The sequence below is a fragment of the Nyctereutes procyonoides genome, unplaced genomic scaffold (genome assembly GCF_905146905.1).
Source record: "Nyctereutes procyonoides isolate TBG_1078 unplaced genomic scaffold, NYPRO_anot_genome, whole genome shotgun sequence".
Classification (NCBI taxonomy): domain Eukaryota; kingdom Metazoa; phylum Chordata; class Mammalia; order Carnivora; family Canidae; genus Nyctereutes; species Nyctereutes procyonoides.
Window position 1 is genome coordinate 4,492,453 of NW_026575052.1, and position 25,759 is coordinate 4,518,211.

General features: G+C 55.2%; 1 protein-coding gene across 2 annotated transcripts in view; it reads left to right on the plus strand.

Annotated features, from left to right (window-relative positions):
- The first annotated feature begins 231 nt into the window (after positions 1-231).
- PADI1 (peptidyl arginine deiminase 1) overlaps positions 232-25,759 on the plus strand; it is a 41,655-nt gene continuing 16,127 nt past the window's right edge. For both annotated transcript variants that reach the window (XM_055332294.1, XM_055332295.1), the window contains exons 1-6: positions 232-424; positions 20,570-20,750; positions 21,945-22,017; positions 22,625-22,686; positions 23,978-24,095; positions 24,223-24,348. In XM_055332294.1, the coding sequence (XP_055188269.1) occupies positions 333-424; positions 20,570-20,750; positions 21,945-22,017; positions 22,625-22,686; positions 23,978-24,095; positions 24,223-24,348 (652 nt within the window). In that variant the 5' untranslated portion in view covers positions 232-332. The remainder of the gene's footprint in view (positions 425-20,569; positions 20,751-21,944; positions 22,018-22,624; positions 22,687-23,977; positions 24,096-24,222; positions 24,349-25,759) is intronic.

Consider the following 25,759-nt stretch of genomic DNA (forward strand, 5'->3'; position numbering starts at 1 on the left):
GGAGAGACAGGGCCGACGGGGAGATTCGGCTGGCAGCTGGGCCCTGCTCCCCGGGGACCCCTGCGGAAGCCCCCATTTCCCATCCCTCTGGGAGACCCGAGGTGCCTCCTCCCCTGGCCTCCTGGATTGACAGGCCTGAGTGAGAGGGCTGGGCGGGGAGCCAGGAGGTGGGGACTCCGGCTCAGGCAGCTAATCAGGTCACAGGGTGAAATTAAAAGGGAGGAGGAAAGCTCCGACCCATCAGAAGGCAAGCTCCTTCCTGGCGCGACTTGGTGCCCAGGAGAGGAGCCGGGGCCGTAGGAAGTGCAGAGGCCGGCGGCCAGGGGCACGGGATGGCCCCGCAGAGATCTGTGCGGCTGTCCCTGAAGAAGCCCACCTACGCCGTGTGTGTGGTGGGGGTCAAGACGTCTGTGGACGTTCACAGGTGAGAGCTGAGAGGTACCCACCTGGCTGCAGAGGGCTGGGCCACCGGGGAGGACCCCAAGGCCACAGGGTGGGCGCCTGGTGGACAAATCGAACATGCTAGTAGGAGATGGTTCTGACGGCAGGGCACGTGGAGTGGGATGGAGAACTGGGGCTAAGGTTTCAGGCCCATCTTGGGGTTCCATCTCCTGGGCACCGGGGTCAGGTCTTTGGCCTCGAGGCCCCTGGATAAAGGTTCTAGCTCTGAGCCTTGGGCTCTGCGTTCTGACGTCAGCATGAGACTTGGGTGCAACACCAGAACGAACTGGTGCTCGAGACAGGGAGCGGGACTGGGCCACCCTGAATTTCTCCCTCTGCCTCTTGCCAACGACCCATCTGACTGAGGTGGAGAGGTGTGGGGTGTGTGGCAGCTCGATCCTTGGAGGCCTGCCAGGGTGATTGGGATCAGGAGGGAGTGTCAGAGGGATGATTCAAGGAGTTAATAAAAGACAAGAACCTAGAATAAGACCCGGTCTCATGTTTGCCACCGTGATGACGATGGTGCTGGTGGCGATGGTAGCCCTGGTGACATCTTAAGGGCCCCAGAAGAATCAACTTCTCCCTTTGGCCTGAGTCCTCTCTGTCCTGGCTCTGCCCAGATGGGGGCCCAGGGAGCTGGACTTGGGGGGTCTTGGGCAGCCTTTCCAGCTCTGACACTGTCTATGGACTCCATCCCTGCTGTATCAGATGAGGCTGGAGCCCCTGCAGATAAGGGGCTCAGGGTGGAGCCCCCCCTCTCCAAGGAGGTAGGGGCTAGGGAGACTGAGCTCCCGCTGCACTCCTGGATCTCGGGTGCTGTGCTGTCCCAGTCTAGCTAGTGAATGCAGGGCCTGACTTCCCACTTGGGGAGCGAAGGGTGAGCCTGTGTCCCGGAAGCCCTCCTGACCCCTCTGACAGTGGCCTGCGGCCCCAGGGACAGGGCTGAGGAGGGGGAGCCAGGATGCATGGAGGTCGGACCTCAGCGCTGAGTCCGTCAGGAGCCCTGGTGTGGGGCTGCTTCTCTGGGACCAGCCGAGACCTCGTTTTCTCCTGTCCCTTCAACGTAGCGTTTCCCAGGCTTAGCAAATGGGAAACCAGGGCGCCCAGTTAAGTACGCTTTTGAGACAGATAACAAAGAATTTTTCCAGCATATTGTCTGGGTCATCCTTATGTTTTTAAAAACCGCTGCTTTGCTGAAATTCATATTTAGCTGGGCCTCCAGCTTTGTCTGGCCACCCTGCTTTCACATCAAGGGCAAGGAAGGGGTGGCTAGTGGGCGCCCATGGTCCGATTCCGGACCTTTGCTCTCATCCCCAGGGGACGGTCATCCAGGCCTCTGCTCTCATCCCCAGGGGAAGGTCATTTCAGAAACTTAGGCCTACATGGTGCGGCTGACTAAGGCCAGAAGCATTTTACTGGGAGCCCGGAGACACAGGTTCTGGTCCTGGCTCTACTGCTGACTTGCTGTCTGGCGTGGGCCAAGTCACTGGCCCTTCGCTGGGCCTCCTCCCTTATCTGAGTCCCAAGAGGGTGAGCTAAGTCCCATCCCTCTTGGGGAGGTCAAGCACCAGATTCTGAGCTGGACAGAGTTGGTTTGTCATCCTAGCTCCATTCGTGGCTGTATGCCCCGGGCAAGCCGCTGCCCTTCTCTGAGCCGTGGCTTCCTCAGCTGACAATAGCACGGACCTCCACGGGCCAGGGTGGGGAGTAAATGAGACCCTGGGTGTGTAGGGCCCCTGGAAGGCAGAGACGGTGCTCACAGCTCCGACAGCTCTGTGGGCTCCCTGTTCTCTGGTCCCTTTTCCTCCCATCACGTCTCAGAAGGTCAGAGGAACAGAGGACAGATCAGGCTGTGTGTGGTGGGAACAGAGGGCTGTGCTGTCTGGGAATCCCTTTGGGATCACCAAGCACCTCAGCATCCTCAGATTCGGGCCCTGGCCCAGCCATGGAGCATGAGGAAGCTGCCTGGGTCGGCCACAGCTGCTGTGCTCTGGTTGACCCTGGGAGGGGGCGCTACTTCAGTGCTATTTCTGAGTGAGCACTTTATTTTGTTCTATTCTATTTTTAAAAGATTTTATTTATTTATTTATGAGAGACACATACGCACACACACACACACACACAGAGAGAGAGAGAGAGAGAGAGAGAGAGAGAGAGAGAGAGAGGCAGAGGGAGAAGCAGGCTTCATGCAGGGAGCCTGACGTGGGACTTGATCCCAGGACTCCAGGATCAGGTCCTGGGCTGAAGGCAGCGCTAAACTGCTGAGCCACCTGGGCTGCCCTATTCTATTCTATTTTAAACCCGGGGCTTGAACCCATGACCATGAGATCAAGACCTGAGCCAACTGAGCCACCCAGGCGCCCCCTGAGTGAGCATTTTGAGAGATCCCCACCCAACAGCCCTTGAGGACCCTTCACGCTGGGCATTGGTCTTGACTAGGGATGTAGCCACGAGGGTCTCTAGAAAACAAAGCTTTAATCTGCAGCAGTTTGGTTTAAGAGTAGATGTAAGGAAGAACTTCCCAGGCATCTGGTCTGGGATGGGTAGAGAAAGAGGCATGAAATTATCAGCCTGGGAAGGTTTGAAGAGAGCCCAAATGTCACCCAGGGCCTGGGCTGATGAGGAGGAGGGGGCTGCACACGATGATCAGTGTGGGGCCTCTCCACCCCCATTGCCAGGAGTCTGGCTCCAGCTGAGACCAAGCAGGGGTCTCTACTTAGCCTTTGCTGGTAAAAGTGAGGGAGCCCCCTGCCCCTGCACCGAAGAGGTGGTTTGTGGGTTACCTGAGCTGCCGGGAGGCCAAGCCCTCCAGGAGGGACAGTGGGTGGGCATTCGGGGTGACATCACGGGGAGTGATGAACTCCCCTGGTGCTGTATGGACTGTGTGGAGCAATGTCTGTGTTTGGGGTAACTGTGTGCCTCAGCCCCGGGAAGCTTTGGAAATCGCCCGACTCTGGGTGTGCTAAGATTCTACACCATCCCCTCACTCCATGGCCTAACTCACCATCCTGACCCGTCACCCCAGCACGCTGGCTCTCCATCCTGACCCTCCCGGTCTGGTCAGACTGCTCTGGTTGTCCCTGCCCGTGCTTGGAGGTGGCCCCCAGAGGACGCACGCCAAAGAAGAGGGGGTGGGCAGTGTGGGGGGGAATCGATTCGTGGTGCAGTCTCACCCCCTTTGTCCGCCCAGAGGCCAGAATCAGAGCTCCAGGCCAGAGGCGGTAATGAATGTTTACTCCCTGGCCAGGACAAGAAGGCTGGCTGGGTGGGGGACACAGACATCCTCCCGGGTCCCAACCCAGCCTCCCCCAGTTCTGCAAAGCATCAGGGCAAAATAGTCTTCAGATCAGGCTGGCGGAGTTCGAGGTGCCCAGAGAGGAGGCCTCCGCAGGCCGCTGATGAGCCAGAGAGAGGCCCCAGGCTGCTGCTTTTCCCTGGGCTGCTGTGTCTTTCCAAAACCCCCAAAATGCCAAAACAGAGTTATAAAACCTGTGGTGTATATATTCCTAATGTTTACATTGAGTAAATTGATGCTTTTAACGTGCACAGAAGTACAATGAAGCATAATTGTGCTGCTCACGGGATAATGACAGGGTTGTGGAGACGCTAATTCGTATGACGGACAGGCCCCAAGAGCCAGGCTGGACCTGGGCTGAAGGGCCGGGTGAGGACCGTGTCTCGTCCCGGCTCCCTCCTGGGCCACACCGCATTCCTTCATCAGAAGTAATGTCACAGTTTAGACGTGAGGTGCTTGGAGACTTCGGGGCCTCCCTACGCCGCGCGGGTGGCGATCCATGTAGTGTGGACACGGGCCGGTGGAGTGTGTGCTCTCGGAACGGGAAGCGTTGGCATCGGGTGGTCCTCCGAGGTCAGCCGCTCCTCCATCCTACAGGCGTCCCTGCCTCCCTGGTCCGCCTGGCCACCCGCCATTTGAGCCCACGGGACCCTCCCCTCCCTGCCACTCCCATCATCTCTGGTCTTTGAACCCAGCCTCATTCTTCGCCTTCGGTTTTCCTTCCTGCCGCCCTCACTGCCAGCCCCCAGCTGCCCCTTCTCCGCCCAGTCCCTGCCCTTCCTCGCTCAGGGGCCGACCAGCCGGGGACCCTGAGAGAGCACTCGAGACGCCAGGAATGGGAGGGTGGCTCACATGTGACGTGGATTCCTCTCGACCCCAAAACGCTCTCCGTGTGACATGTCCTCAGCTTTGCGCCCTCCAGAGAGGCTTCTACTCCCTTCTTGGTGGCTGCTAAGCAGCTGTTTAGCTCTGCCAAGGGGTCCTGAGGCTCGCAGATGTTGTAGGCGGGATGTGGGGCTAGAAGGAACTGGCAAGGGGCCCCTGGGTGCCTCGGTTGGTTGGGCATCCGACTCTTGGTCTCGGCTCAGGTCGAGATCTCAACATTGTGGGGCCGAGCCTCATGTCGGGCGTGCCATCTACTTGGCATTCTCTCTCCCTCTCCCTCTGCCCTCTCTCTCTCTCCTTCCTTTTAAAATAAATAAATAAGTAAATATGTGAATCTTCTAAAATAGAGAAAGAAAGAAAGAGCTGGCAAATTCCTCCCCAGCTATGGGAGGAGCCCAGGAGGTGGGCCTCAGCTGTGGGCCTGGACGGGCGCCCTGCAGACAGCACGAGGGAGCTGGGACCATCTGGGAGCTCTTGGCTGGGGCCTGCCCTCTCTGGAGGTCGGGCGCTGTGTTCGGGCCTCCAAATGGCCCGGGGAGGCCAGTCACCCGCACTGGAGTCCACGGCCACGTGGGGCCCTGAAGGTGCTCCAGCCACGGCTGTGAGCCCGCCCGCCCCCGCCGGGGTCCCAGGCACTGCGCTGGGACGGGTGGGCTAAGGCAGGGCTGGAAACTCCAGGGTCGGACCCCGTGGCGGGTACAGCTGGTTCGTCTGCTGGGCCCAGGCGAGGACTGGGAAGGCAGGCCGGGCTCCATCCTCCCCGGGCACCGAGGGGGAGCTCTGTGGCGCTGGGACCATCTGGGAGTCAACGCAGCACCCGCTGCTGAGAACAGGGTGGCTGGTAGTCACGACCTCTGGGTGGGGCTCAGGCTTAGACTTGCAGGCTGTGTGACCTCCGGCCCGTGGCTTAGCCTCGCTGTGGCTGCTCCGCCCACGAGAGGTGGGGATAACATTGCTTGTTCTTCATACCTGTGGCTTTGGCCCCCATTTTACAGACGAGGAATTTCATAAGGCACGAAATGCATACGCACGGGCATGCATGGTGACCCCACGGGGAGAGGGAAGGAGTGACTCATGGGTGACTTCCCATCCACAGCTCTGGGCTCGCGCTCTCTCCGTCTCTGTCTCTCTCGCTCGTGCGCGCGGAGAGGTTCTGGTCCCCAGCCCCTGTGTGCCTCTGCTGGGGAGGCCTGGCACTGAGACTGGCACCCCCGGCCCAGCCCCCACTCCCAGGAAGGCAGGGGGTCCCAGGAAGGCCTGCCCCGGGCGCGCCCTCCTTCCTTCCAGGCCCTGGGCGTGCCCCTCCGTGAGCAATGACAGGGCACAGGTTACCCACGATTGTAATCTCTGGGAAGGAAGGGAAGAAAGAGGGAGAGAGCACAGCCCTGCCCTGCGCCCTTCTAGGTTGAGGCGAGAATGTGTGCCCGTGATGGGGAGTCTGCAAGGTGCCAGCCATTTGCCCTCCCCTGACCTCTGTCAGCCGCAGCCAGCACCCCGGGGAGGCCCAGGGAGAAAGCAGCACCGGGGTGGGGAAGCTGGGGGACCTTCTGCGGCCTTCGCCCCACGGTGGTCACTTAGCAGATGCCTCTGCACACCTGTCCTGTGTGCAGCTCCGTGCTGGGCTCGGCACTCGGCGGGGACACGGCACAGTCCTGCCCGTCACGAGCTCCCGTCGCAGTCTGGGAGCCAAAAGGACTTCAGGATGCGGATGTTCCCGACCCACATGTTAGTGAAGGGAGGTACGGGGCTCCTCTTATCCACCAGCCCTCGCTCCAGGACCTGCTCGCTCCCCAAACCCCTGGAGACCCGCAGGGACAGGGGGCGGCACCGTAGCAAGTGCTCACTGCCTTATCCCCATGAAATGTCACAACAAACCTGTGCGGTACAGACACCTCAGATGATCCCCAAATGGCAGATGAAGAAAGTGAGACGTAGAGAGGTCAAGGGACTTGTCCAAAGGCACGCAGCCACGAAAGGCTGGAGCTGGGATTTGAACCCAGGTTAACTTCGACCCCCAAAGGCCTCATTATCCGTTTTTTTTAAAAAAATTTTTTTTAAGGCCTCATTATCTGAGCATCTCCTCCGTTGCTGGGTCCGCTCGAGGGGTGGAGTGGGGTCAAGGCTGAGGTTGGGCTTTGGAGTCAGTCCCCGGTGGGGTCAAATCCCAGCTCTGTCACTCAGGTCCCCGTGTGTGGCCTCCCTTTGAATCTCAATCTGTAAAATAGGGAGAGGAATATTTAACTTCCCTGCTCCGCAGGCAGGGCCCAAGCGATGGAATTGGAGTGGGATAGAAGAGCGGCGCAGACCGTGGTGTGGATCCGTCGAGGGCAGGGCCGGGGCGATTCCTCTCTGCTTTCACCGGACACACAGCAGGTGCTCGGGGAATGTGCGCTGAGGCCGAGCGGCCAGCGGCACTAACCGGACGCTCCATGTGCCCCTGCGGGGTGATGCCCCTTAGGACGGGAGCCTGCAGGGGGCTGGTCGGCCTGCTGGGACTGTCGGCCACGGCGGGTCTGGGCCCCCAGCAGAAGCACCCCCAGGGCTGGCCGCTCCAGAGAGGACCTGCCGACTGGCATTCCTTGTGGCTTCAGTCCAGAAAACTCCAAGTCTAGGACATTGGAGGGTGGCACCTTGGGGGCATCCAGTGGGCAGGTATCGGTCAGGTGTGAGGGTGGCTATCAGCTTGGCCAGGCCAGGCAGCTCAAGGGCTGCCCACTGGCTCACTCCTCAGCTCTTCCATCTGATTCTACATTATTCTCTTCTCCTGCCTTTGCCTCTGCCCAGCACGGTGCCCTGGGCAGCCCTCCAGGGCACACGAGTCCTTTGCCACCCTGCCCCATCCCTACCCACCCAGCTGGAGGCCGAGTCAGCACCATTCTGCCCTCCCTGCCCAGACCCTAGGCTGGGAAGAGGGGCCCCAGACCCTCAGCTCTATCCCCAGGGGCTGGTATGATGGAGGGCATGGGAGGGACTTTTCCACGACTATTGTGTTTCTCTTCTCAGAGGCCAAGTGGTAAGTAAGGTGTGGCCTGCTGAACCCCCGTGGGAGGAGGCTTCCGGGAGCCAGGGTGCAGCTAAGCAAAGGAAAAGCTTTCCAATTACCTGAGCTGTCAAAACACAAAGGAGTGTGAGGTAGTGAGTTGTCTGTCACCGGAAGTATTCAAGCACAGCCCTTTTAAAAAATTTATTTATTTATTCATGAGAGACACAGAGAGAGGCAGAGACACAGGCAGAGGGAGAAGCAGGGTCCCTGCGGGGAGCCGGATGCGGGACTCGAGCCCAGGACCCCGGGGTCACGCACTGGGCTGAAGGCAGATGCTCCACCGCTGAGCCCCCCAGGTGCCCCTCAAGCACAGAGTCCTGCGGGGAGCAGCAGGCAGGCCAGGATGATCTCTGGGACCCTTCTCTGACCCGAGGCCTATGAACACCCTGCAGAGGACTCACCGTTTAGGGCAAGCAGGAGCCAGGAGGTCATGGGCGCTGGCTGCCCTCTTGCCCTGCACCGAACTCACCCCTGCAAAGTTCAGGTGCACGTGTGGCGAGGAAGGGACATGGCTTTCCTGACTCGGTGCCCCACACGCTGCCTTGGCCACCGCCTCCGTCCCCCACCCACTCCCAAGCAACCATGTTGAGGAGCTCGTGTTGCAAGGTTTCGACATTTTCCTTTTTCCTTCCTACATCTTCCCCAACTAACTCATCCTTCCGGTCCCCGCTGGGGGCACGCTCAGGGCACGCATGCTCCTTTTAACGTCAGCCAGGCCAGCACAAAATAGAAGACAAACCTGCTGCTCCCTCCTCCCTCTGCCAGCTGTGTGACCCTAGGAAAGTTACTTAACCTCTCTGGGATTTCTTCGTGGGTCAAATGAGGACAGCAACACATACCTGGGAGGGTGCGTGTAGATGAGATCATGGGTGTCAAAACCTGAGCACATGCCTGCAGCATACCCCTCCCCACTATTACCCCCGGGACACCCTGTGCTTACGCCTTATCAGGTGGGGGGGCACACACCTCGCCACAGCAGGTGGGCTGGGTTCCTGCTGACTTGAAATCCTCCATCCCACCCTCTGCGCCTCCTTCTAGGAGATCCTCTAAGCATTGACTGTTCTCCTTGCAGCCTCTTTATGAGCCTGGCACACAGGTCCAGGCTGGGCACGGGGCGCAGGGATGCGCAGGACGAGTCAGCCAGGACGCTGCTCTGGGTGACACAGACGGATGGTGAAGGGGCCCCCAAGGAAGGTCTGAACCAGTGCTGTGGGAACACAGGGGACGCGGAGAGCTGGCCCGAGTGGGCTGGGCTGCTGGGGGTCCCGGGGACAGTAACCGTAAGGGTGGCAGTGGCACTAATGCCGATGAAACTCCTGTGTGCCAAGGGCTTGAAAAGCATCATCTCATGGGATCCCCCCAACAGCCCTAGGAGGTAGCTCCCTGGGTTATGCCCATTTCACAGAGGGGGGAAGTAGAGGCTCAGAGCAGTTGAGTGACCGGGTTTGAGCCCACGCTCCGCACAGAACGCGCACTTCCCTCCGTGGAAGAGGTGGCAGTTGAAGTGGGTCTTCAAGAATGCAGAAGGTTCCACCGCCCCCATCTGCATCCTCACCCCGCGCCCCTGCAGAGGCAGGAGAAGGGCTCTGGGAAGCAGGGCAAGGTGAGGGCACCCACCAGTGGGCGTCAGCGTGGACGTGATGACAAGGACACGATGACTGCGTGCGTGGGAATGACGGAGACCCTCTCCTCTGAGGGGAGCTTTCACGTGCTTTGTGTCACCTGCCTGTGAGGTTGGGGTGGGGCTGGGGGCTGCACCCAAGGGCGGCAAGCGGGCAGGTGTCAACTGGAGGCTCCTAGCCCACAGCACCCCCCCCAGCAGCCCTTCTTCCACGGCCCCGCAGATCCGGGAGCCTGAGCCATGGGGAAGGCAGCGCGAGCCCCCCCTTCGAGGCCCGGGCGGGTCGGCGAGGCGTCAAGGGAAGAGAATCTGAGCTGCAAGTGCCTGCCCCGCATAACCCATAAGCCGCCAGGCATGCGCATCAGCCGGAAGCCGCAGCCCCCTCCCGAGGTCCTCTCCTCCCCCGCTCCTCTCCCCCCTCCCCTTCCCCCTCCTCTATCCCCTCCTCTCCCCTCCTCTCCCTCCCCTCCTCTCCCCCTTCCTCTCCCCCTCCCCCTTCCTCTCCCCCTTCCTCTGTCCCCTCCTCCCCCCTCCTCTACCCCCCTCCTCGCAGTCTGCAAAGCTCCCGCTGGAGTCCCCTCAGCTCTTTCACACCTTTTCCACCCTGAGCTGTGACCCAAGTGAAACCACCTGGGTGGCGGTGACAGACCAGGGAAGGCTGCGGGGGAGCTGGGAGGTGGGGTGGGGGTAGGCTAGAGGGCGGGAGACACCTGCAAGGGCGGAGGCAGGGCCCTGGGTGTCCCTCCTGCCTGTAGCCCCCCCTCCCCGAGGCCCGGCCTCGAGGGACTCACCTGGCACCTGCTGGCCCAGGACCACAGGGATGGCAACAGCTGAGCAGGGGCGTGGGCGGCAAAAAGTGGGCTGGGCTTGGAAGCCCCAGGGCATTTGTTCCCGCTCCTGGCCCCTCTTCCTTTACCGTCGTTGTTATTACTGTTACTGTTATTTCTTACCCTAAATAGGGAGTCGGGAGCCAGGGCTGTGACTTGGAAATGTCACCTTTTGCCTGAAGCTGGGGATTGGCTGCACGGAGCCCTGCCCCCTCGAAAGGGCAGTGCCTGGGGCTGGCAGGTCCTGGCTGGGTGTCTCCACCTCCGTGGAGCTGGAGCCCCTCTGCCGCCGGTGCCACCTGCCCTTGGGGTGCGCGGGCAGAGGCCCTGGGGCCAGGGGTTCGGATTCCGGTCCAGCGCAGCACCCCTGCTGCCCCCAGCCTGGCAGTCCCGGTTTCTGGCTTGCCCTGTCCTCATTCACAGCACGAGGGTTGCTTGTGCCCCTGGTGGGTGCTGGGCACCAAACGGGGCGCTCAGGTGCCAGTAGCGTTAGAGAGAGCAAAGTGGGGAATAAAATCCCTGCATTCCAGAGGGAGACACAGGAGGGAAAGGCAATAAGCAAATACGTCAAAATAAGGAGACTGTGTCAGGTGGAAGGAAGCTGGCTCACGGGAGGGAGCCTGGGCCTCATGGTGTCTTCCTCTCACACTGTCCTAAATTGGGCAGAGAAGACCTCTCTGAGAAGGAAATGAGGGCCGGGGACCCAATGGATATCTACCAGCCGAACATTCTGAGCGAGGGGAACGGCAGGTGCAAAGGGCCTGAGGTGGGCGTGAGCTGGGCGCGCTAGAGGCAGAGCAAGGAGCTGGGGAGGGCGGAGAGGGGAGCCAAGTGGGCAGGAAGCCAGTTTGGCTCTGTGGAAGGCTGATGAGTGGGAGGGACAGCATAGGACTTTTTTTTTTTTTAAAGAGGACCCTTCTACTGTTACATCCAGAACAGACTGAGGGCCTCAGGAGTGCAGGTGGGAGACCAGCCTGTTGTAAAAATCCACGTGGAAGCAGTTGGTGCTCCGCCCCGGGGTGGGTGCTCCACCCCGGGGTGTGAGCCATTGGGGAGGTGAGAGTGTCCGCTCTGGAGACGACGTGAAGGTGGAGTCCTTAGGCTTTGCTGGGGCGCTGGGTGTGAGTGCGAGGGAGGGAGGGGACCCCAGGCTGAAGCCGAGGATGGAGTGGTTTAGACCGCGCAGGGGTGGGGAAGTGGGAGTTTGGTTTGGGACACTTTAAATCAATCAATTAATCAATATTGCTTTTTAGAGTAGAACTTCTTTTACTTTTTTTAAAAAAGATTTTTATTTATTTAGTCATGACAGAGAGAGAGAGAGAGAGAGAGAGGCAGAGACACAGGCAGGGGGAGAAGCAGGCTCCATGCAGGGAGCCCGACGTGGGAATGGATCCCGGGTCTCCAGGATCAGGCCCTGGGCTGAAGGTGGCGCCAAACCGCTGAGCCACCTGGGCTGCCCTAGAACTTTTTTATTTTTATTTTTTTAAATTTATTTATTCATGATAGACAGAGAGAGAGAGAGAGAGAGAGAGAGAGAGAGGGAGAGGCAGAGACACAGGAGGAGGGAGAAGCAGGCTCCATGCTGGGAGCCCAACATGGGACCCAATCCCGGGACTCCAGGATCGCGCCTTAGGCCAAAGGCAGGTGCTAAACCGCTGAGCCACCCAGGGATCCCCCTAGAACTTTAAAAAAAAAATTATTCCAGTATCTGACATACGGTATTATACTAGTTTCAGGTGCACAATATAGTGATTTGGCAACTCAGCGCTCATCATTTTAAGTGTGCTCGTTAATTCCCATCCTGCCCCCGGCCTCCCACCCCAACCTCCCCTCTGTTAGCCGTCAGTTTGTTCTTTATAGTTAAGAATCTGGTTTTTGGTTTGTCTCTTTTTTTCTTGTTCATTCGTTTTGTTTCTTAAATTCTACATATAACGGTAATGACAGGATATTTGTGTTTCTCTAACTTATTTCACTCAGCATTATACCTTCTAGATCCATCCATGTTGTTGCAAATGGCAAGATTTATTCTTTTTTATGGCTGTATAATATTCCATTGCATATATAAAAAATATATTTATATACTATAAAATATTGCATGCATATAGTATACACATGTTTATACATGCATATTTATATATTTTTATGCATCTTTATACCACATCTTTTTTTATCCATTTATCTATCAACGGACACATGGGCTGCTTCCATAATTTGGCTATTGTCGATAAACTTAAGGGTGCGTATATCTTTTCAAATTGGTGTTTTCTTTTTTTTTTTTTAAGATTTTTTAAAATTTATTTATTCATGAGAGATGCAGAGAGGGAAGCAGAGACACAGGCAGAGGGAGAAGCAGGCTCCATGCACCGGGAGCCTGACGTGGGATTCGATCCTAGGTCTCCAGGATCGTGCCCTGGGCCAAAGGCAGGCGCCAAACTGCTGCGCCACCCAGGGATCCCGCAAATTAGTGTTTTCATGTGACTTGGGTAAACACTCAGTAGGGGAATTACTGGATCATAGGGTAGTTCTATTTTTAATTTTTTGAGGAACCTCCATACTATTTTCCACAATGGCTGCACCGGTTTGCATTCCCAACAGTGCATGAAAGTTCTCTTTTCTCTGCATCCTCACCAACACTGGTTGTTTTTTGTGTTTTTGAGTTTAGCCATTCTGATGGGTGTGAGGTGATTCCCCATTGTGATTTTGATTTGCATCTCCCCAATGATGAATGATGTTGAGCATCTTTTCATGTGTCTGTTGGCCATCTGGATGTCTTCTTTGGAGACATGTCTGTTCATGTCTTCTTGCCATTTTCAATTGAATTATTTGGGTTTTTTTGGGTGTTGGGTTGTATCAGTTCTTTATATATTTTGGATATTGACTCTTTATTGGATATATCATTTGCAAATATCTTCTCCCATGCAGTAGGCTGCCTTTTTGTCTTGTTGATTGTTTCCTTCACTGTGCAGAAACTTTCTATTTTGATGTCGTCCCAACAGTTTATCTTTGCATTTGTTTCCCTTGCCTCAGGAGACGTATCTAGAAAAATGTTGCTATGGCTGATATCAGAGAGATTACTGCCTATGTTCTCTTCTAGAGTTTTTATGGTTTCAGGTCTCACATTTAGGTCCTTAATTTATTCTGAGTTTATTTTTGTGTATGGTGTTAGAAAGTGATCCACTTTCATTCTTTTGCTGCCTAGTTTTCCCAATACCATTTTTTGAAGAGACTGTCTTTTTCCCAATAAATATTCTTGTCTCCTTTGTTTTTTTTTTTAAGGGTTTTTCTTTTTTTTGATTTTTATTTATTTATGTATGATAGTCACAGAGAGAGAGAGAGGCAGAGACACAGGCAGAGGGAGAAGCAGGCTCCATGCACCGGGAGCCCGACGTGGGATTCGATCCCGGGTCTCCAGGATCGCGCCCTGGGCCAAAGGCAGGCGCTAAACCGCTGCACCACCCAGGGATCCCCCTCTTGTCTCCTTTGTTGAAGATAATTGACCATATAATTGTAGGTTTATTTCTGGGTTTTCTATTCTGTTCCATTGAGCTACATGTCTATTTTTGTGCCAGTATCATACTGTTTTGATTACTGTAGCTTGGTAGTGTATCTTGATATCTGGAATTATGATATCTCTAGTTTTGTTCTTCTTTTTCAAGATTGCTTTGGATAATTTGGGGTCTTTTGTAGTTCCATACACATTTTAGGATTATTTTTTATAGTTCTGTGAAAAATGCTGTTGGTATTTTGATAGAGATTGCATTAAATCTGTAGATTGTTTTGAGTAGCAGGGACACTTCAACAATATTTGTTCTTTTAATCCGTGAGCATGGAATATCTTTCCATTTGTTTGTGTGGTTTTCAATTTCTTTCATGTCTTAGAGTTTTCAACATAAAGGTCTTTCACCTCCTTGAGTTTACTCCTAGGTATTTTATTATTTATAAAATAATTTTTATTTATAAATTTTATTTATAAATAAAAGGTATTTTTATTTATGGTGGAATTATAAATGAGATTATTTTCTTAATTTCTATTTCTGCTACTTGATGTTTAGTGTATAGAAATGTGACAGATTTCTGTATATTGGTTTTGTATCCCGCGGCCTTACTGAATTCTCTTCTCAGTTCTAGTAGTTTTTTGGTGTAGTCTTTAGGGCTTTCTATATAGAGTATCATGTCATCTGCAAATAGTGAGTTTATTTATTCCTTACCAGTTTGGATATCTTTTATTTCTTTTTCTTGTCTAATTGCTGTAGCAAGGACTTCCAATACTATGTTAAATAACAGTGGTGAGAATGGACATCCTGGTCTTGTTCCTGATCTTAGGGGAAAAGCTCTCAGTTTTTTACCATTGAGTATGATGTTAGCTGTGGACTTTTATTTAAGACTTAAAGGTATGTTCCCTCTAAACCTACTTTATTGAGAATTTTTAAAAAGTTATTTAAATTCAATTTGCCAACATATAGTATAACACCCAGTGCTCATCTTGTTGAGGATTTTTATCATGAAGGGATGTTGTGCTTTGTTGAATGCTTTTTCTCCATCTGCTGAAGTGATCATATGGTTTTTATCCTTCTTGTTATGTGATGTATCATGATGATTGATTTGCAAATATCGAACCACTCTTGTATCCCAGTAATAAATCCCACTTGATTGTGGTGAATAATTTTTAATGTATTTTTGCTAACATTTTGTTGAGGATTTTTGCTTCTGTGTTCATGAGAGATATTGGCCTATAGTTCTTTTTTTTGATAGTGTCTTTATCTGGTTTTGGTATCAGGGTCATGTCCTCCTAGAATGAATTTGGAAGCTTTCTACCTCTCTGTTTTTTGGAATAGTTTGAGAAGAACAGGTATTAACTTTTCTTTAAACATTTGGTAGAATTCACCTGTGAAGCCATCTGGTCCTGGATTTTCATTTGTTGGGAGTTGTTTGATTACTGATTCAATTTCATTGCTGGTAATCAGTCTGTTCAAATTTTCTATTTCTTTCTGATTCAGTTTTGGTAGGTTTGTATGTTTCATTTCTTCTAGGTTGTCCAATTTCTGACACGTCATTTTTCATAATATTGTCTTACAATCATTCGTATTTCTGTTGTGTCTGTTTATTTCTCCTCTTTTGTTTTTGATTTTGTTTATTTGAGTTCTCTCTCTCTCTTTCTCTTCGAGTCTGGCTAGAAGTTTATCAATTTTGTTTGATCTTTTTAAAGAACCAGCTCCTGGTTTCGTTGATCTGTTCTGTTGTTTTTTTAGTTTCTATTTCATTTATTTCTTCTCTGACTTTTAGAATTTCCTTCCTTCTACTGGTTTTTAATTTTGTTTGTTGTTCTTTTTCTAGCTCGTTTAGGTGTAAGATTAGGTTGTTTGAGCTTTGCTTCTTGAGCTAGGCCTGTATTGGTTATAAACTTCCTTCTTAAAACAGCTTTTGCTGCATCCCAAAGATTTTGGACCACTTTCATTTTCATTTGTCTCCAGGTACTTTTTTATTTCCTCTTTGATTGCTTGTTTCATTGATCGAAACATTCATTGTTTAGTAGCATGTTATTTAACCTCCATATGTATTTGTGGTCTTTCTATATTTTTTTTCTTGTGGTCGACTTCTAGTTTCATAGTGTTGTAGTCAGAAAAGATGCATGGTATGACTTTAATCATTTTGAATTTTTTGAGACTTGTTCTGTGGCCTAATATGTGATCTTGATTCTGGAGAAAGTTCTGTCTGCACTTGAAATGAATGTGTACTCTGCTGTTTTAGGATGGAATGTTCTGTATGTATCTGTTATATCCATCTGGTTCAACGTGTCACTCCAAGCCACTGTTTCCTTGTTAATTTTCTGTTTGGATGATCTATCCACTGATGTAAGTGAGATGTTAAAGTTTCCTACTATGATCGTATTACTGTCAGTTACTTCCTTTATGTTTGTTATTAGCTGCTTTATGTATTTGGGTGCTCCCAGGTTGGGTGCATAAATATTTACAATTGTTATATCTTCTTGTTGGATTGTTCCCTTTATCATTATATATGGACATGTTAAATTTAAAGTGCCCGTTAGACACTCAAGGGAGATGTTCAAAAAGCAGTTAACTATATGGGTCTGGAGATGGAAAGTAAGGGTTCTAAGCATATCAACATGGTGATCATCATGGGGATGGGTGTCACCAGACAAGAGAACTGAGCACCAGGTAGGCTCGAGCCAGCTGGGGCACACTTACAGGAGTGCATACTAGGTGACCGTGCCTGTTGCTTAGTGCTACTCCAATAATGCAGTCTGGAACTGGAGGGGAGAAAACCACAGAATGGAATCACAGGCCCACTGGACCCACTGGTAGCTGGATCTGAGCTAAACCCATTGGTCACCTGACCACTGCAAGCCTCTACTCTGACTGGCAGATGGCCATGAAATGTGAGTCTCCTGCAATTAGCCTCAGTTCACAGCTCATGTCCAATATAGCTGGAAAAGGCTGATTATTTCCTTTCCCCCAGTGCATAGTCACCTGGTAAAGATTGTGAATTCCTTTGGAGAAGGCTAGGGGCGAGGTGAACAGTACACATTTTTAGCAGTAGCTCAGGGTCCTTCCCTAACAGGACCCAATTCTCCATTTTTTTAGGAAGTTTATGAGCCTGTTGCCAAACACAGCCATGACAGTATTGACAGTATTTAAAATTAAACTCTATGTGCTTACAATTCAATAAATTATATTTAGAACAAAGGTAATAACTCAAAATGCACCACTTCCTTACTATTTTACTATACTCTACCATGATCTGTGCTCTGAGGTCATTCACCTTTCTATGGTAGAAATTGTTATTTAGGGGGTGCTATTGTGCATTTCTTTGCGACTCTGAGTTCAATGACATTGCATTGGTAACTTGAAATTGGTGGGGCAATTGGAGGGACAACTTCCATTGGTGGAAGTCTCTAGACCACAGAAATTGGCAAAGCCTACAAACCGGAACTCCATTTATTGTTTTATTGATGAAGGAAAGTAACCCAGATTAAATTTAAAAGTGTGTTACATTGTGATTAGCACAAAAAAGTGAGGTGTTTGTCCAGTATTACGCGGCTCAGCAAAGAAGTTGCTAGTATCACCAATAGAGTGAGGCCAGTCTCCGTGGCTTCGCTTTCATTTTATTCTTGAACACAAATGAAAATATCAATCCACATTTATGTCACGTATCACATTTCATGACAACTTATCTATTGGGGAAAGAATGAGCAGATTGGGATGCGACTCCGTTTGTGGAGCTGTGGTTGAATGGCCAGCATGGTTTGGCTGTGGTTGCGGGCGGCATTCTGTAAGAATTGGGGGGGGATTTATGGGATTTACAAGTAATTTTACAACGAAGAGTCACATACATTGTACTATTGTTAATATTCTGTGTGCTACACATCATTGGCATCAGTAATGCACTCGCCCCACAACTGGTAGTGGTTAATGGGGGGGCCAGCCTGCCCCTGCCTGGGCACTCTGCAGTTAAGAGGGCAGGGCAGCAAGGGAGAAGTCCAGGGGAGGAGAGGAGAGCCTGTGTCCCACAGGCCAAGTGAGAAGTGTTTCAAGGACGACAGCTGATCGTTTGGGTCCGAGGTCCCTGATGGATCTCAAGAGGAGGAAGACAAGGGACCTCTGGAACTGGCATGAGAGCGGTTTCATTGGCACAGAGAGGAGGAGACCCCGATTAGGGGCAGGTTACAGGGACAAGGGAGACAGGATTGGGCAGCAAGCACACACAACTCCCGAGGCATTTTCCTGTAAAGGAAAGGAGCCAAAGAGACAAAGGTGTGGTGTCCGAGCTGTCACCTCCCACCTCTCCACCTCGGGTTGGGTGGATCATAGGCGAGAAACAGAGGGAGAGACAGGGCGGCCCAGGCCTGTCCCCGTGTTGGGTACCAGTTCATTCTGATGCTGCACACAAGTTCCACCTGGATGTCGGAACGCACAGCCCAGACCCCAAAGCCTGGCCCCAGGACTTGGCTTATCTGCAACCTTGGGACCAAAGACCCCAATGCCCAGGAGATGGAGCCCCAAGATGGGCCTGAGACCCTACCCCTCCCCGCCAGGCTCTCCAGCCCCCAGAAATGTTGTGAGGCTGCCAGGCAGTGGTAAGAGTCACTTGGGGTTGGCGGTCACGAATCTGAGTGGGATGCAGTCAGCTGCGGGGGTGCAGGTGCAGAGTGGGGAGGGAGGGGGCCTTAGGGAGGGTGGGGGGGAAGGTGGGCGGAGGAGTCGAGTGGTGCCAAGGAGTGACCGTGAGGCGGGCTAGGGACTCTGAGCCTGTGAAGGGAGGAAACGACAGGAAGGGCCAGGGCTGCCCAGAGGGGATAGAGGTCTCCACCTTCCGTGGCTGCAGGGCCTGGTGGAGCTGGGGGCTGGATGGGGTTGGCGAGTTAGAGGAATGAGCTGGCAGGTTAGCAGGTGGTATCGGTGGGCTGCTGGTGGCAGGCGCAGTTCTTGGTAATGACAGAGTCCAGGGTCTGTCCTGGGCAAGGGTGGCCGAGGCTGGATGGGGGCCAGGGTTGCCTGAAGAGGAGGAGGTCAAGCACCGGGGTGCCAGGGTGCTGGCCCATCACCCCCACGGCTACTGAAATAGGAAGTGGGGGCAGCAGCGCTGGAGCTGGTGGCAGGAGCCCGTCCCCTCCAGGAATGCGGGCAGAGGGACAATGCCGTGGAAGTGACAGGGAGGAGCACACCGGGCTCCTGCTCATCTCGGGGCCCGGTGGTAGGGGCGGTGAGGGGGAAGTGGCCCCATTGGCAGGGCTGCAGGGGGGCCCCTGCCCACGGTGGGGTCAGGCTTCTGTTGTAGCGCAGAGGTCAGGGAAATACTCCGAGATGTGGTTGAGGCCATGGTGCAGGTGACAGCACGTGGGACTGTCCAGGAGTGGGGGCGGGTGGGAGATGGGGTCAGATGAGAGGGTGAGCATCTGGGGTACTTGGGTTCCTAGGGTGACTGATGAAACCAGGATGAAGGGCAGGCAAGATAGGAATTCCTGAAGGTACCGGGCCCACGGGGATGCGGGGCCACAGGTGTGGGGTGACGTGGGGGGGTCTTGCCAGCGGGCCCACAGGGCCCCAGCCCCTTCTTCACTCCGGCTGCATTTATAAAATGGGAATAATGATAACTGCCTTGCTGAGCTTCAGAGATCAGGTGCTGAGCAGGACTTGGGGTTGTTGTATCTCTGACCACTGTCACCATTGTCATCGGAGGCAGTCTGATGGGCACAGGTGACCGTGGTGGGGGTTACGGAGGGGTGTCTGGTTTCTCTAGAGGGTTTAATATCTCAGTGGGTCCTCAGGGGTCCAGGAAAGGATAGAGGCAGAGGGTACACCAGAGGACCCCTCTGGCCCAGCATCTTTGCAGTCAGGTGGATTTAGCAATTGGACATGACCTTAAGTGGTGGCCTTGAGGCTGATGGCTGTCTGGGGAGTGGCAGGGGAGAGCCATGACATATAGGGGAGAGAGAAGGACCGACATGTCAGTGCTGTTGTCCAACTGCCCCTCTAGGTATGGGCTCCCCATGGGGGACCTAGCTTGAGGAATAGGGAGGAGGGGGAGAAGGTGGGGGCAAGGCACAGCATTAAATGGGGTGCTGGAAGGTTTCACTGAGAAGCCTTGAAGAGGGTAAGAAATGAGCCTTGTGGATATCTGGAGGGAAGAGCTGGTGCAAAGGCCCTGAGGCAGGACAGACTGGGAACTGTGTGGAACAGCAGGGAGGTCAGTGTGGCTGGAGCAGAGTGGGCGGGGGGGGGGAGCTCTGTGGGGAGGAGAGGTCGGGAGGTGGCAGGGGCAGATCACAGGGGGCCCTGTAAGTCCCGTGAGGCCTTTGCCTTTTACTGAATGACGGAACCACTGCTTTTGAGGCAAGGAACAATACAATCGGCTTCAGCGGGCCGTGTGCAGGGTAGACTGGAGGGGGCACAGGTGGGTCTGGGGAGACCCCTGAGGAGCTGCCCAGCAATCGGGTGGCGGCGGTGGGGGTGGTGAGAGGTGGACAGCCGAGTGGGTTTCCTATCGGGTCGGGGAATTTGGAAGTCCAGAATGGGAAGGCTTGTGGTGGGGGTGGGGGTCCAGAGGTCTGCTGCCTCTGCTCCGGGAGCCTCGGGGACCGCTGACGGGGTGGGGGGTACATGCCTGGGTTGGCCCCACACCCTGCTCCCTTTGTCTGTCTCATGTCCTGGGTGCTGTGTGGGATCCAGCAAAAGGGCCCTGCGCCTAGGGCGAAGCCCCACGGCCAGTGCTCGGCTCCCACTCCTCGGGTTACAGATGGGGAGACTGAGGCCAGAAGACAGGACAGGTGCCCAGGGTGGGTCACATCGAGCAGGGAGGGAGCCCAGGCTGTCCGGTGCCCAGCTGGCCAATCTCCTGGCCGGCAGCAGGGCCCTCCCGCTCCCCGGCCCAGCCGTTGGGGGCGCCGCTGTGGGGTCTCCCTCGGGGCCCCCTGGAACCTTTCCTCTCTCCTTTGGCAGTGATGTGCCCAAGGGGGCCGAGACCTTCGGGGTCTCTGGGAGCTCTGGAGTGGAGGTGTTCGTGGTCTACGACCCAGCACGGGTGACAGTGCCCCCAGATGAGTCCCGCTGGCCACTGGCCGCCGATGTGGAGGTGACCCTGTCTGTGGACGCGGCCAGTAAGGACTTGAATGATCTCAAGGTAAGGCCACGTCTCTGCAGCCAGAGGCTGCGTCTCCCACCCCCGCCCAAGCACAACCCCATTCACCCATCACCCTCCTCGGCCAGACCCCACGAGGCTCTGACGCCGACACCCGCAGAGCACATCTTGGGGCCGCTCCGCAGACACCCCGGGACACGCAAGCCCACCCCGAGCCTGCCACGTCCCCCCGCCACGGGTAGACACTCCCATGAAAACAGCCTGCCGCCGACTCACCCGCTCAAGTTCGCAGGCGCCCTCGCGTTGATCCCTGTGTCCCGCCCACGCACAGACCCTAAAGCAAGCCCTACGTGTGGCAGGTGGGGCTCTGTAGCGACACCCCGTGCCCACGCACACACGCACTCACACGTGCCCGAAGACACGGGCGCCTATCCAGATGTCGTGTGTCCCCGTATCGAAGAAGAAAGGCTTCTCTTTCACGGACAAGCCCCTCGTCACCCGCCCCCAGGCACCCACCACACACACAGACACCCAGTGGTCCGTTGACACGGCCCTTCCTCCCCCGACGGGGAAAAGGCAGAGGCTGTGCAGCTGTTGAGAGCCGGGACCCTGGGGCCTGCCATGGGTTCAAATCCTGCCTCCCCTGCTTACGGGCTGCGTGCCGGCAGGGAGCACCGAGAGCCCTCCCTGTGAATGGGCCCGGTCTCCTGGGACCATCTTGGGTGCTCGCTGAGATGGCCTGGGTGGAGCGCTTGGCATGGGTTCTGGACGGTGGGAAAGACTCTGTGGCCATTGAGGTGGGGGTGGGGAGGGCATGTGGTCATTGTTCCCGTTTTACAGATGAAGAAACGGAGGCCCACCAGGCTGAGTGACTTGTCCGTGTCAAAGGCATCAGCTGTCCCTTCCCTCATTCCTCCTCCCTGACCTCTCCGTGGGCTCCCGAGGGTTGGGCTGTGTCCTGTGGGATCCACCCCGCCCTACTCAGCCCTCCTTGCTCCTCAGCCCAGCCCTGGGGCCAGGGAGGCATGCCCAGCCTCTCTAGCTGGGCGAGGCAGCTCTGAGTCCAAGCCAGGAGCCTAGAACCTTGGACCTTCTGCAGCAGGGAGCACCTAGAGATGCCCAGGCCGCCCCTGCCTCTAAGCAGGACTGTCGGGGTGTCTCCCCACGCCCCCTGCCACTACCATCTCTGAAGGGGTGGCCGTGCCGGCTTAGGGCTGACCGTGTCTGTCCCCACAGGTCAAGGTGTCCTACTTCGGGCAGCACGAGGGCAGTGCCCTGGGCCACAGCGTGCTCTACCTCACTGGCGTCGGTAAGCACCGCCTCCCTGGCTCCCCGTGAATCCCCTCACCCTCCACGTTGCCCGCTTGGGGGTCTCAGGGGGCTCCCTGGTGCCAGGCTCATGGCCATCTTCCTCCACCTTGAGGAGCTTCTTCAGAAGCCTTCAATTGACCCAGGGAAGGAGACCCAGCAGTGCTTAGGGCCACCAGAATCCAGAAACGGCACTGCCCACGGCCCAACAGCTACACCCACGTGGGCCTCCTCCATCCAAGTCCCACCTGCCACTCCCTGGACCCCAGGGGGCCGCGAGCCACCTTCAGCCAGAGCCCGGGCAGGCGGCTCTACGAACTGCAGAACCAGCACCTAGAACCTCAGGCCTCGTCCCCATTGGCCACAGCCAGGGCCACCAGGAGCCAGCAATCCAGCATCCATAGATACGCAAGAAATTCAAGGGCCAGAGACTCAGGCCCCCCAGCATCCAGGGCCCCAGGGGGTGGCCACACGGCCCCCCGGGCATCGGTGTGGTCCCCAGATAGGTCCTCCTGGGTCCTGTGGGCAGAGCTCGCCGGGGCCCCGGCCTCAAGGGCGTGAGGACAGAACTGGCTCCGGCTCGGCAGCTGCTCTCCCTCCCTTTTCAGACTTCTCCCTGGATGTCGACACGGCTCGCAGGGGCAAGGTGAAGAGGAGCCATGGCGACAAGGTGAAACTCTGCTGGCTCGCCCACGACGGCAGGGCTGGCAGGCGGGCCCGCCTGGGGGTGATGGGTCCGACCGTGTGGGGAGCCCATCTGCAGGCTGCCAGGTTGGGACAAGTGGGCATAACTTAGACTGTGTGACCGATGTGCCGGGCGACTCGTGCGCGAGCCTCCCTGAGTCCATCTGCTCCACTTAGGGCTTGGGGTTGGCTCTTTTGCTTGATGCCTCTTCTACTTCCTTTGCTGTATTTGCACCCCCCTCCCCCGACACGGTAAGTGCCCCATGGAAGGTTGTCAAGTGACTGGCTGAAGTTGAAGCCTGGGAGAAGACAAGGCCTCTGGCAGAAAGGCTCAGTGGACAGGAGGGTGGAGTGGGCTCGAGGCATGACCATATGGGGAGTATCTGAAGCCATCCGGGAAGGGGTAGAAGGTGTAGTTTGTAGGGAAAGAGCCACGAGGACAGGCTTTGAGGACGAGATGAGGCCGGGCAGCCTTGGGGGGTTGTGCGGGTGGCTCACTGCACAAGGTTGCTTGGCTAAGGTGGTGCGTGGGGCTGTGGCACAGGTCACGTCTTGCGCCCTGGCATAGGGCAGCATTTACTAAGAGAGGTGGACACGTGTGTCCCATGGGCTAGCAGTGGCCCTGTGAAGTCCCCCAGATGAGCGTGAATCCCAACCCTGGGACTGGGAGCTGATTTCCCAGAGCCTTCCTTTCTGTGACACGAGGCAAGCGGGCCCTGCCCTGTGGGGCGTGCGGGGGACTGAGCGGAGGTGTGTCAGGGAGAGCTGCAACCAGAGGCCGGGCTGCAGCATCCTTCTACCTCAGCTTAGGCCTCCTTGCAGGGCCTGTGGAACTGAGGGTGGGTGCCAGAGATGTCTGCGGGACACGGCCCGGGAGAGTGCTGAGAGGGGGGACGTTTCCCTGGGATCATCCAGCCAGTGAAGTTCAGGGCAAGGCGGCCTCTGTCCTCCAGGCAGGGCCAAAGCTCAATCGGCTGGCGAAGGTTTTTTCTGGAATAACCTCCCTCCTGAAGGCGTGACACCACCCTTCCTCCTCCAGGGTGATGGCCACTGTGTAAGGTTGCACAGGTTGTTCACTGCAGAAAAGTGGGGTGGATCTGGGTCAAGAGACCTGGAACTCCAGTCTCCAAACCTATGATCCCTCCTTAAATCTTGAAGCAAACCCCAAATACGCAAGTCTCTGTGTTAACAAAGCAGCCGGCCCTGGCCAACTCCAGAGCCCCTTCCCAGGCCCTCTGGGTCCCACTGACCCCCAAAGCCTCTTGCTTTTATTATAGAAAACCTGGCGCTGGGGCCCCGAGGGCTATGGGGCCGTCCTGCTGGTGAACTGTGACCGGGACAGTGTCACGTCCAGAGGGCCCGACCTCACTGACAGCCAGCTGACGTCACTGGATGGTGCGTGACAGAGGGTGTGTGGGGTTGGCCAGGGCAGTGGTGTGGGCAGCAGCGGCTGGGGGAGGCAGTGGGGGCGGCCTGTTGGAGGGGCGCAGGGAGGGTAGTCTCAAGGGCACCCGTCCTCCAGACCTGCAGGACATGTCCCCCATGGTGCTGAGCTGTGACGGCCCAGACAGGCTCTTCGACAGCCACAAGCTGGTCCTGAACGTGCCCTTCTCGGACTCCAAGCGAGTGGGGGTCTTCTGTGCTAGGGGTGAGTGGCCTGGTGGGGCTGCTTCCTCCCGGCTCCGCTCATCCTCCGCTCCCCAAAGCCTTTCTTCTCTTACCCCAGCCCCATCTTCCAGCATCTTCCGTAATTCAGCTCGCAGCATGCCACCTAAGAAGGAGGTTCCAAGACGAGTCCCAGGTTTATAGACGGGGTAACGGGCTCAGATGCACGAATCCGCTGTCTGGCGGAGCAGGGATCCGAACCCGGGTCTCCCAAGCACCAAGGCTCCTGCTTTTTCCACGGGGGCCCCATCCTCTACCCAGGGGGCCGGCTCGAGGGGGAGCGGGAACTCGGGAAGCGGAGGCCCCGGCCATCCCTGAGGACCCGGCTGTTCTGCTAAGAGATTTTATGAATCACAATCTGTGGCTTTAAAACAAAACAAAACAAAAACCAATCCTTAACCCTGACCTGCCTGTATTCATTTTTATAAATAGCAAGAGGCTTCTCCTGCCCTCATCTTTCTCCCCCCTCACCTCCCTCTGTGCAAACGGACCCAGAACTCATCGTTCTGGCCACATGAGCCTGGCAGGAGCCAGAACCTTCCTCCCAGGCCCAGTCCTGGGAGGTTAGGAGGAGGCGCTGCTTGGAGACACTTCCCGCGACACCAGAACATAAGCAGCGTCTCTGTGAGTGAAGGGATGACCTTTCCTGCTGAGAAGAAGAGCCTGCCAGGGGACATTTCCCGGGCATCCCTCGGGGGGACAGACGGGGGCACAAGTCCTACACGCCAGGCGCTTTTGCTTTTTTTTTTATTTTAATTTTAATTTCTTCAGACCAGGCTTGTTTGTTTGTTTATTTATTTATTTATTTATTTATTTATTTTTAAAGATTTATTTATTCATGAGAGACACACAGAGAGAGGCAGGGACACAGGCAGAGGGAGAAGCAGGCTCCATGCAGGGAGCCCGACGCAGGACTCGATCCCAGATCCCAGGATCACAGCCTGAGCTGGAGGCAGACACCCAACCACTGAGCCACTCAGGCGTCCCTTTCAATTTATTTTTAAAAGCGCCTGATCTGGGGACCCCTGGGTGGTTCAGCAGTTGGACACCTGCCTTTGGCTCAGGGCGTGACCCCGGGGCCTTGGGATCGAGTCTGGCATCGGGCTCCCTGCATGGGGCCTGCTTCTCCCTCTGCCTGTGTCTCTGCCTCTCCACACCCCCCTCATGAATAAATAAATAAAATCTTTTTTTTTAATAAATAAAATCTTTAAAAAGACCCTAACCTTCTAAATAAATATATAAAAATAAAAGTAAATTGAGGTGAAATGCACATAATTGCAAGCAGCCACTTGAACGCGGACAGCTCAGGGGCACTCAGTGCATCCTCACTGCTGCGCGACCTCACCCCCACATAAAGTCTCGGGGCCGTCAGCACTCAGTCCCCATCCCCTCTC